Source organism: Odocoileus virginianus, chromosome 1, assembly GCF_023699985.2.
Source record: "Odocoileus virginianus isolate 20LAN1187 ecotype Illinois chromosome 1, Ovbor_1.2, whole genome shotgun sequence".
Lineage (NCBI taxonomy): Eukaryota > Metazoa > Chordata > Mammalia > Artiodactyla > Cervidae > Odocoileus > Odocoileus virginianus.
Window position 1 is genome coordinate 42049413 of NC_069674.1, and position 12850 is coordinate 42062262.

A 12850-nucleotide genomic window follows, 5' to 3' on the forward strand; every position below is an offset into this window, starting at 1 on the left:
GGGTGAGATGGTTGGATGGCATCATTGACTCAATGGACATGAGTTTGAGCAAACGCCAGGAGATAGTGAATAGCAGGGAAGCCTGGCATGCTGCAGTCCATGAGGTCTCAAAGAGTCAGACATTACTGAGCAACTGAACAACGACAACAGGATCAGTGATGCTGAGCACCTCTGCATGCATTTGTTGGCCACTTTTATGTCTTCTTTGGAAACTAAGAAACTATCATTTGAGTTTTGGTGTAGTATCAAAAAAGAATATGCTTTTCTTTCCAAATACGTATCTGTATACAGCTGAATTTTCTTCAAAGACTGCAACCGAAACAACATATTTGGGATAGTTAATTTTATGTATCAAGTTCACTGAGCCACAAGATGCCCAGATATTTGGTTAAACAGTATCCTGGGTGTGTCTGGGAGGGTGTTTCTGAACAAGAAAAATATTTGAAACTGTACACTGAGTGAAGCAGATTGTCCTCTCCAGTGTGGCGGGCTTCATCCAATTCACTGAGGGCCTGAATAGAATAAATGGTGAAGTAAGAAAGAATTGGTTCTCCCTTCCCAACTGTCTCCAAGCTGACACATCGGTCGTCTCTTGCTTCTGGGTTAGAACTCAGACAGGAACTATACACTGGTTCTTCTGGATCACAGCTTGCCAACTACAGGTAAGAGTTAGCCTCCAAACCATGTGGACCAATTCTTTGCAATAAACTTCTTTCTCTATATACATCCTATTGGTTCTGTTTTGCTGAAGAACCTTAACTGACACCATGCTGAAATAGACTGAATGCAGAAGCAGCTAGGGGGATCCAGCCAACTAAGCCACACATAACATGCACTCAATTTACGTGCATAAAATAATGCCATTCTTCTTATTGTATGTAATGAGGAATGAAACAAAGCGATATCAAAGACCCCTTTCTGCCATGGAAAAAGAAGTTACTGAAGCAATAAGGAAGAAAAAAGTATTTATCCACAAATGACATATAGAATGGCTACTGGGAAATCATGACTTCTAAAAAGCTAACATATGACAATGCTTATAATGTTGCTCGTATGTGTTCAGTCATGTATGACTCTGTGCAACCCCAGGGACTGTAGCCCGTCAGGTTCCTCTGTCCATGGAATTTTCCAAGGCAAGAATACTGGAGTGGGTTGCCATTTCCTACTCCAGGGGATCTTCCCAACCCAGAGACTGAACCTAGGTTTCTTATGTCTCCTGCACTGGCAGGCTGGTTATGTATGTACAGTACAAACTCTGTAAAATTAGACATGGGCAATGGACAGGTCCACACGTGGGAATTCAGTATAGGGGAGAAACTGTCATATTCAGTTACAAAAGGATGAGCCACACAACAAATCATGCTGGGAAAACCAGCTCACTCACGAAAAATAACCTAAATAGCATGAATTCCAGATGAATCAACCATGAAATTGGAACAGAATTGGAAAAGCAGAAATGAATATTAGAATAAAGTATTGTAGAATATCGTTAAGACCCCAGAGAAGGGAAAGCATTCTTAAATAGAAACAAAAACAGAAATGAAATGAAATAATGGGTAAATTTGAACTAGCCAAACCTTAAACCTTTCACATGACAACTACTCCATGAGCAAAATTAGTCAAGCAACTGCTCACTATGTTTGCAACAGGTAAGTTGGAATGGTAAGGAACTAACATTTCTGTAGGTCAAAATCCATCAAAAATTGGCATAAATTCTACCTAATTTAACTATAGAAACATTAATATTATAATATCTATACTATGACTTCTTGGAAATCAGGAAGAAAAAAATCATCTCATTTTTCAAATGCACCAAGGATTTGAAAGGCCAGTTTACTAAGTAAAACATTACAGGGATCTCTCTGGTGACGCAGTGGATAGGAATCCAGCTGCCAATGCAGTGGACATGGGTTCAATCCCTGGCCTGGGAAGATTCCACATGCCAGGGAGCAACTAAGCAACTACTGAGCTTATGCTCTAAGGCCCATGAGCCTCAACTACTGAGCCCGCATGCCACAACTACTGAAGCCCACACACCTAGAGCCCGTTCTACACAACAAGAGAAGCCTGGGCACCACAGCAAAGAGGAGCCCCCACCTGCCACAACTAGAGAAAGCCTGTGCAAAGCAACAAAGACCCAGTGTAGGCAAGAATAAATATCTAAAAGAATCCGTCTGTCAATGCAAAGGATGCAGGTTTGATCCCTGGTCCATGGAGAAAGCCTGTGCAAAGCAACAAAGACCCAGTGTAGGCAAGAATAAATATCTAAAAGAATCCGTCTGTCAATGCAAAGGATGCAGGTTTGATCCCTGGTCCATGAACTAAGATCTCACAGGCTGTGGGGCAATTAAGCCTGTGTGCCACAACCACTGAGCTTGTGTTCCAGGCCCCATGCGTCACAACTACTGAACCCACGTGCTCCAGCTACTGAAGCCCCTGTGCTCTAAAGCCCATGCTCTGCAACAAGAGAAGCCACCAAAATGAGAAGCCCATGCACTGCAACTAGAGAGTAGCCCCTGCTCACCACAACTAGAGAAAGTCCACACACAGGAATGAAAATCCAGTACAGCCAAAAACTAATAAATAATACATTACAGACCATCTTTTCAGTATCTTTTTAGATGCTCAGCCTCAGTGATAACCAGAGGAATGTAAAAAACATAATAGAGCAAGACACCACTTTTCCACTGACTTGCAAAAATGCAAAGCAGAGAAGCATCAAGTGAAAGACTGAGTTAAGTTCAAGGCCAAGGTCCATGGTCAGCTCCCTAAGGCTCCCTCAGCAGTTCCCATTAGGGGTCTTTCTCCACTCGGGAAGGGGTATGTGGCCAGTGTGTGTCTCACAAGTTTCTGGGAATTAATGACACACGAATCCTCACCTCCACAAGCCTGGGACCTGCATTGCATTCCCTGATCAGACGGGTTTCCAAAGTTCCGGGCAGGAATCCACTCTTAGCAGCAGCGGCAACTGTCCAGAGCGTCTGGCTCTGAAAGGCCCCACATTGTTCCTTGTTGTCTTGGAACTGCTACCCTCCCGAAGTCTCCAGGAGCCTTGGAAATCCAGGCCACTGTTTTAGGCTTGTCATACAACACTTTACACCTATTTACCCAGAGAAAGACGAACCCTGGGTGTCACCTCTGTTTCTCTGCCTCCGCCGTCAAGCTCACCCCAACCTGCCCTCAACCTCTGCCCCAGTTTATCCACACCCACAGTCACCAGCTACATGAGACGGGGGGCCAGATGCCCACAGCAGATGGCCCAACGCCACATTCACTGCTTGGTCACCTGCTTCTTTTCCTTACCTTGATGGTCCTGACCGCCACCAAGTCCTGGGGTTCTAATTCAGCACCTGGCACAAAGCAAGTGCTGACTTGCTGATCAGCCTACCCAGCCCTAAGCTTTGTCTGTAATCCCCTAGAATACTGCAGACTGTGATAGTCTCACACACAGGGACAGAACTACCCTCCTCCCCAGACTGTAAGCTTCCCACCAACAGGACTCCCCGCTCAGACTCGGAGCTCCCCACTGACAGGACTCCCCCCCCGCCCTCATACTCTGAGCTCCTCACAAACACGTCACAGCTTTCTCATATTTTTATTCCAGCAGGCAGTTAATATGTGTTCAGTTAACCAAAGGGGAAAAGTTATTATCAAACATTCCTTACAAATCCCCCCTCCATCCCATTTTCCCTCTGTCCTCTTTTTGGCTCTCTTTCCCAACCTTCATTTCCTTCAGGTTCCTCCCTACAGTTGTCTCTTTTGCAGCATTTCTTTTTTTTCCATGCCAGTCGGTTCTCTCCTATTCCATTATTAAATTCAGGCAAACCATCTCTCCCAATGCCATCACTTCTGTCTGATCTGACACTGCATTCTCTCTGAATTCATCTCCTCCACAGGGCCAAGTTCTGCAGAACTTACAACTTTCAACACCCAGGAAAAGACTCACCCACTCAGGACTAGAACATCATGATCAACCACGCCAGTGCCCTCAAGTATGGGTTTGTAGAAGGACTGTCAGTGGAAGCTGGGCCACTTAACCCACCCAAGAGACCTCAGCGGAGCAGTGAGAACAGGCTACCTGTTCAAAGCCCCAGCAGGTGGGGAGGGCAGAGCAGGAACCACTTCAGTGGGTTTCTGAGCAGCTGAAGGCAAACCGCAACCAGACACTTAACCCCATCGCTCATCAGCCATCCGTGTGGCTTTGCCTGTAGTTACAGTTTGAGAAATAGAGGTTAAAGAGCCTCTATGTACAAACAACAGCTTCTTAAAAATGAAGTTTTTCTTCTAAGTTGGCCACATAAAAATAAACTGTGGCAAATAGGCTAAAATGTGAAAATAAGTGACTTTCAGGTCAAGAACAAGCCTAGAAAAAGAACAGTAAAAATATTAGCCAAAGTCACAGGATACACACCTAACCCTTCTCCATCATCACCACCATCAGCAATGTGACACCATAACCAACAGGAATAACACCTAACACTACCAGACACTTCCTTGAGCCAATCAGGGTTCTCTGTGTTCCTCGTGCATTTAATCTGTTCCTCTCAATGACTCTAAAACAAAACTCAATCACGGAGAGGCAGGGCAGGAATCCGAGCAGCCTGTCTCCAGGGTCCATGCTTCCCTACTGCTCCAGAAACAAGTCAAAGGAAGGGCCCCTCCAGTAAGACCTCACACAACTTCTGCATGATCACTGAGAGAAGACATGTAATGTCTACAGACAGCACATACACACTGGCTCAATGTGCAAATGTATACAACATACATCTAAATTATTAGGAGGGAAAACTACTAAATTGAGTTTTGTATGATATCTATATAGCTTACTGACAAAAGGAAGAGATCCTAGAGATTGACGACAGAACAGGTAAAGTGTAAAGGTTACAAATAGAAGGCCAGGAAAGGGGCCTGTCCTGGGCCATAACTTCTTCTGCAGGAGCCAACCACTGACCCTGCCAGGCGCCGCCTACACTCCCAGTGACTGTGCCAGGCTCCTCACCCAGCAGCATCCCCACATCTTGCCCCTGCCCGTCCAGAGGGATGCAGTGCGGAAGAGGGAAAAGCCCAGCCTTCGGATGCAGACAAGAAGCTAAGAAGAAGATGGCCACACAGCAACAACACATATAAACACCCAGCTCTCACATTTCTATCCCTATGGTCACTGCCATAGGCCTTTTTTCCCTTGACAGTGTCAGGGGCTATGTCTCTGATGATGGCATTTTTGAGAAGCAGACTGTCACAATCACAATCCTTGGATCTCCCGCACACATCAATTTAATTTAAGAAGATAATGTCTAAAAGACTCCTGGCACATAGAGTCCTTTCCTTTTGAAAAAAGAGTAGCTACTGTTTATCAACACAATTATTACAGCTAGGTACATAAATATGATAACCTATTGAGTATTCTCACAGGTGTTTACATTCCACCATATGCCAGTGCCAAGTTGCTTCAGTTGTACCTGATTCTTTATGACACTATGGACTGTAGCCCCGCCAGGCTCCTCTGTCTGTGGGATTCTCCAGGAAAGAATACTGGAGTGGACTGCCATGCCCTCCTCTAGGGGACACTCCTGACCCAGGGATTGAATATGTGTCTCTTATGTCTCCTGCTTTGGCAGGCAGGTTCTTTACCACTAGCACCACCAGGGAAGCCTGTCCCCACCATATGAGGGAGTTCTAAAACACCTTTTTCTAGAGAGAAGTCAGCAGATATCTCACGAACAATGCTACAGGTGAGTCCCCAGCCTCTCAACGCCTGAGGGCTGACATTCACCACATTATGAGCATACCCCATGCTGGACCCAGAAATAGAGCATGATGCCTCCATGGGCTCCTGTCACCGTGGCCTCCTTCCATGCCACCCATTGCCTGTCCTGCCACCCACGTGGGGCCCCAGGCGTGCAGGCATCCCTGATGTCAGTGGGCCTCTCTCTGCCAGGATCTGGGCCTTGGCCTCCAGGGGACCTGCTCCTGTTTACTTTTCCCAATAGCACAGCCTCCAGTGCCCACAGCCAGGCAGCTGATTCCTTTGGCCAAGGATGTGGCTTCCCTGAGCTGTACATGTCCCCAAGGTGGCCTCTGCCAGCCCACTGCTCCTGGCCACGTGCTTCACCACCCGGCCATGAGGGATGGATCCGGTGCCTCTCAGGGAGAATCCATACACTTCCCCTCAGATGGAGGGCTCAGAACAGAGGAGCGCGGCCTTAGACGAAACAAGGAGGCCAGGTGAGAAGGGGGACTGTGGCGTGTCTGCTGGGGTGTGCACACGGAAGGGGAACAGGAGCGCAGAGCAGCCCCAGGACCGGTGCCCGGCCCCAGATCCCTCCTTACTGCCTCCAAACCAGGCAGAGCATCTCAGTCCAAGTGGTGGGGCGACAGCGTGTGAGCGCTGGGCTCCCCACACGAGAACACAGTAGCAGTGCTCCTGTGGGGGAACGACACATGGAGATGAACCCCCCGAGGCAGAGGGCACCTACGGGACAGTCTCCAGTGAAGGATTTTCTCAAGGAAAAAAGAACTAGGTGGGTCCAAAAAGTGATTTCCATGGGGCGAGACTGTGAGATGAAACAGAACCACAGTGGTCCTTAGACCAGACAAGCATAAGCCAGACAGATCCCAAGTGAGCACTGCACAAGGCCAGCCTGTTGCCACCCTTCTGCCCTCCCAACCTTCTGTGTCACACAGGGTCCTTGGGGCCGAGTTGCCCTTGGGCAATGCAGCACCCAGTGGGATCCTGAGATCTCACTGCCTCCCCCATAGAATTCCAGAGGGTGCACAACCACCCGCACACACAACCAACTGCACACACAACCTACTGCACACACAACCACCTGCACACACAACCACGTGCACACACAACCACCTGCACACACAACCACCTGCACACACAACCACAAGCCATCCACACCACTCTGCCAGGCCTCTTAGTCCTTCTTGACATCCCACACATCTCAACTATAAACGCTGTAAGACAGATCGTTAAGAATCAAGAATATTCTGGGCCCCTTCCTGGCCCCTACAAGCCTGGGAAGCTGCAGGACAAGGAAGAAAGCATGAGCCTGGAATGTGCTCTCGTGCCAAGCCCTGGATGGTACTGGGGGCTGCCAGCATCCTTGAGGAGCTCTGGCCTGATGGAAAGCCTGGCTGCTGGGCTCCACTGTCTCCAATCTGGCCATATCTCATTGCTTCCATTTACTTTGAAGAGAATAACTGTATCTTGTAGGTGATTAAGGCAGAAGTACTGAGAGTTTTAAAAGGATGTTTGGGATAGCTCCTTAGTCAACTCAGGCCTCAGCTGTACAGAGATGAGAAGGAAACTGACTCTCCAAAGAGCCAATCTGTTTGTCGCCACCAGGCCATCATTAACTGTATGTGGGAAACAGAGCCGTTGGGCCTACAGAGCTAAACCACCTTGGTCTGTGCTCATGACCTGCCCGTGTGGACAGCAGCCAGCCAAGGTCCCCCGTGTTACCCACGTGGGAATCGCCCTGGCACATCCAGGTGGGATCATTGAGAAAAATCTTTATCACAGTTGCAAAGCGAAGTGCCAGAAAGTGAGCTCAGCACCTCACACCCATCCCAGTCAGGCCTTGCACCAGCCATCCAGAGAACAATGTTGCAACCCACATCAGGGACTCAGAGAGACTTTGATCCTAACAGACTCAGAGCACCAGCCTGCACTCCTGGCCCAGCCCTGTCTTGGCCACGCCCTTCTCTGCATTTCCATGTGTGTGTGTGTGTGTGTGCTCCTGTGAGCATATGTGTGTGCATGCATGCATGTGAGTGCGTGTGTACATGCACACCCATGCAGGCCTGCTGATGTGGGGAGAGGGCCTGTGCCAAGAGGCCTGGTGCTGGATCCATGTTCCACGTGCACCCCACAGGTGACTTCTCAGCCCCCAGGGCCTGGCTCACCCTTTCTAGGTGGAGAGGAACCATCAGGCCCTGTGAGACAGGCTGCATCCAAGGATAAGGTGAGAGCGCCATGCACTCTGAGAAGCAGGTGCGTACCCAAAGCAGCCCTCAGGGACCATGTGCCAGGGAGTCCACCACGAGGATGGGGAGCCTAGAGGCAACCCTGGAACTATTCTATGGAGAAAATCCCAAACCCATCAGTGATAACAAGCCCAGAGCAGCCCAGAGCCTTCTCCTAGGTAACCCCACCTGCCTCCGCTCTGTGACACAGAACCACAATTCCAGGGTTCAAGGGAAACAAGAAAAATCCTCCTCACAAGTCTGTTATACAGATTTACTATCATGAAAACAAAAAATAGCAAGCTGCATTGATTACCAGGGGTTTAAACACCAAATACTGAAGCTGGTGGCACTGTTTACGGACTGGCGTAACGCCGGACAACAGGCTAAAAGGACAGGAACGCAATGAACCGTCACTCAAAAGAACAGAAAATTTTCATTTGTAAACTCTGGTAAGAGACCAGAAAACAAAAGGGGATGACTCAAGCTACTGACACTAGAAGACAGAAGGAAAATAAGTCATGAGCCACTCATGGCTGGCCCCCTCCCACAAGACTAACGTTGCTCTTTCTGGAAAAATTTCTCATGAGCATCTATCTGTGTAAATACGTTTCATCCCAGTCCAGCGAGGGTGAGGGGAAACTCAGGTTAAGATGGGGAATTCCATGATTTAACTTTGGAAACTCCCAAAAGAAGGTTTCATTTTGGGTTTTTGTCTGTTTGCTTTGCTTCAGTTTAATCGGCATGAGAAGGATCAACGCGGACTCACCTCGGCATGAAATCCCTCGACCTTCAATAATCTGTTTGCAAACCCCACAGACTCTGGCTTTTTTAAAGGCCTTGTTCTTAAAACTGTGCAGACTCGCAGTTACTTCTTCTGGCTGAAAAAATAAAGGGAGAAAGTGTCAGCACTTCCATTGATAGTCCGTTTGCTCTTCCTTTTCCCTTTCAAGAGATAATAAATCCAGCCGAGTTGGTGAAGAGCTGAAACAGGAACTTGACCAGGCAAACAGCAAAACAAGACAGCACCTTGCCAAGGCTGGGATCCCGGGAGCCCGGGATACCTCGTCTGCATGCTCAGTGCCAGAGCCCTGGTGACGGCCCACACGCGCCCAGCTCATAATCCCCCGGGTGAAGGGCTTATGTGATAGTGTATCAGCTCCCAGACTGCAGGCTTACAGCCACCACTTCTGCGACAAAAGAATCCACGTGCGTGCCTAGAGTCATAATGCTTTTTTTCTCGGGAAGAAACAATCAGCAGACAGCATGATTATAGCAGAAGACACTAACTCACTGGCCTTCCTGGCCCCTTGGCCTCTCTGAACTCACATACTGGAGGAGACGCTGTCATCAGACCAGGGTGACAGGACAGGCGGTTCCTCCTTAAACCCGGTACAGCATCGAATCCATTACACACACAGGCACTGCAAGGAGATGGACCACTTCGCCACCAAATCCAAGTTTGTAGTGTCAAGCAAGGCTCACAGCTACAGCTGAGAATCTTATAAAAATTCAATTTGCCTTTGAAACTAAACACCAGTCATATTCCCATTTTCTGATATGTGACAGAGCATTCTAACATAACTGATATCCACATGAACTCACAGAAACCATTACTCACACCAGAATAGCTAAAATTCATTGAGAAGATGAAGTGCTACCGAGAAAGGAGACAAATGGTACAGCTACTTTGCAAAGCAGCTTAAAAATTTCTTACATGTATTTTTAAATCTACACCAATCTTACAACTCAGACACTTAAAACTACAGACACTCAAAACTCAGACACTTAACGACTACAGACACTTAAAAAATACATCCGCAAAGACATGTGTGAGAATGATCAAAGTGCCCCTAACAGGAAGTAACCCAGATGCCTATCACAAGGAACCTGGACAAACAAACCATGGTATATTCATAAAATGGATATATCTATCATATACCCAAATATTTGCTTATGTATACACAAGAGTGAGCTACTAATACATGCAACATCATGGGTGAACATCAAAAGCATTATTAGGCTGAATGAAAGAAGTGAGACATGAGCACACAGTGACTGGTTCTCTTTATAGGATGTTCATGAAAAGGCAAATGAACCTATCTAGTTCCTCAGAGGCAGGAAAAAATGAGGTGAACTCTACGACTGTCTCTAAATTCCTACACGGAGAAAGTTTTCAGGATGCAGAGAGGGAAGGGGGAAGCAGTAAACCACAGGGGTTGAAGGAAAGGAGTTAAGAATTCAAGCTGAATAAGCCAGCAAGAAAGAGTTCGCTAAGCAGAGCACTGGAGAAGAGAGAGCTGCAAAGAACTCTTAAGATCTGCAGAAGGGCCCTCGGAAGCATTCAGCACAGTACTGAAGAGCACGTGTGTATGCACACCTGTTTGAGGAAGATACCCAAGGCTGGAAAAGAACCACCATTTGAGGAAACAGTGCTCACACAGAGCCGAAAATAGTCCTTCTTCCCACAGCCAGACCAGCAAAACTCAAGATTCAGGGAATATTGCACAGAAAACAGGAGGATCTTGCCTCAAAAGTGAGGAATGATTAATTATAAACTGAGCACTGCTCCTTGTCTCTCCAAGTAATTTAACTGCATTCCAGAACAAAGTTCAAGAATATCTATAGAAATAAAAAAAATACCCAACACCCAGTAAGGTAAAATTCACCATGCCTGGTACCCAATCAAAAATTATCAGGCATGGGACTTCCCTAGTGGTTCAGCAGCTATGACTCCAGGCTCCTAGTTGGAGCCCAGGTTGGACCGCTAGTCAGAGAACCAGATCCCACATGCTGCAAGGATCCCAACACCACAACTGAGGATCCCACACGCCACAACTAGGACCTGGTGCAGCTGAATAAAAACAAATAAACAATTTTTTTTTATTATCAGGCATGCAAAGCAACAGAAAAACATAACCCATAATGAGAATAATCAGTCAACTGAAAGTGACTCTGAACTGACAAGAATAAGCACACACAATATTAACAGAGTATTATAACTATATTCATTTGCTCAAAAAGGTAGGTAAGAAAAGATCCAAAACATTTACAGAAGCAAATGTAAATATTTGAGATGAAAAATATTAAAACACTGGATAAAATTCTTGACAGATTAGACACTGCAGTAGAACAGATGAGTGAATTTGAAGACATCTCCATGGAAACTTACAAAAATAAAGCACAGAAAGAAAAGAAAACCTATGTAAATAAATAGATAGATAAACAAAAAGAGTATTGGTGAACTGTGGGACAGCTTTAAGCAGCTTATAAGCCCCTGAAAGAAAATAGTTGGGTGGAGGGATATTTGAAGAAATAACGGCTGAAACTTTTCCAAAACATGAGGAAAACTATAAACCCACAGATCCAAGAAACTCAAAAAAATCTCAAACACAAAAAAATGTGACAGAAATGACATAGGGCACATGAAAACCAAATTGCTCAAACTCAGTTAAAAAGAAACAATCTTAAATGAATCTATATACAAAACTGTAACAGACTCACAAATATAGAAAACAAACCTTTGGTTACCAAAGAAGTATAGAGGGAAAAGAGGGATAAACTAGGAGTAGGGATTAACAAACTATTACACACAAAACAGATAAGCAACAAGGATTGACTGTACAGCACAGTTAAGTATATTCAATATCTTATAACAACCTATAATGGAAAATAAACCTAGAAAAAATGCATATATATATATATATATATATATATATAAATGAATCACTGCTGTACGCCTGAAACTAACACAACACTCTAAATCAACTACACTTCAACTAAAAAAAAGAGATCTTAAAGGCAGCCAGGGAGGCAGGGGAGCACAAATGACACTCAGGGGAGTAAGCATTAAAATAACAGCAGATTTCTCATTCAAAAAAAGGCAAGTGAAAACACAGGGTCACCATATAAAGTACTAAGAAAAAACTGACCAATCCAGCAAAAATACACTTCAAAAATGACAGTGAATTGAAAACTTCCTAGAATATACAAAAGAAGAAATAATTTATCACTAACTGACACACACTACAAGACATGGTAAAGATAGTCTGAGCAAAAGGAAAATAATATTAGATGGAAATATAGCTTTACACAAAAGAATGAAGACCACTAGAAATGGTTAATTACATGAACAAATATGTAAGGTCTTTTACTTCTTACTTAAAACTCATTAGAAGATAAGTAACTATTTAAATAAAAACTGATAATGATACAATGTGAGGTTTAACATAAGTAGAAGTAAAATTTATGATAAAACAGCTCAAAGCTCAGGAAAGGAGAAATGGTAGTATATTACTGTAAGGCTCTCATAATATACATGAAATAGTACACTATCACTTGAAGGCAGACTGTGACAAGCTAAAAAGGTATAACATAAACCTAAAGCAACAACTAAAATAATGAGTTGTAGGTAATAAATACAACAAAGAAGATAGAACAAAACTATTTTAAAAGTTCAATTACTGTTAAAATGGCAAAAAAAGAGAAAAAGCAGTAATAAAGAACACATAAGAGAAGTGGAAAACAAGCAGCAAGATGATAGATTTAAACCTCAATATATTAGGAATCACATTAATGTAAATAGTTTCAACATCTTAATTAAAAGGCTGCTGCTGCTGCTAAGTCACTTCAGTTGTGTCCAACTCTGTGCAACCCCATAGACGGCAGCCCACCAAGCTCCGTCATCCCTGGGATTCTCCAGGCAAGAACACTGGAGTGGGTTGCCATTTCCTTCTCCAATGCATGAAAGTGAAAAGTGAAAGTGAAGTCACTCAGTCGTGTCCGACTCTTAGTGACCCCATGGACTGCAGCCCACCAGGCTCCTCCATCCATGGGATTTTCCAGGCAAGAGTACTGGAGTGGGTTGCCACTGCCT

General features: G+C 45.3%; 1 protein-coding gene across 6 annotated transcripts in view; it reads right to left on the reverse strand.

Moving 5' to 3' along the window:
* Positions 1–12850, reverse strand: part of TNS3 (tensin 3) — a 220812-nt gene that overhangs the window by 166214 nt on the left and 41748 nt on the right. For all 6 annotated transcript variants that reach the window (XM_070467284.1, XM_070467278.1, XM_070467272.1 and 3 more), the window contains one exon: positions 8744–8855. Coding sequence is in view for 1 of the 6 variants with exons in the window: in XM_070467272.1 (XP_070323373.1) it covers positions 8744–8855 (112 nt within the window). In the remaining 5 variants the exon portion in view is untranslated. Of the gene's footprint in view, positions 1–8743; positions 8856–12850 lie in introns of those variants that run through there.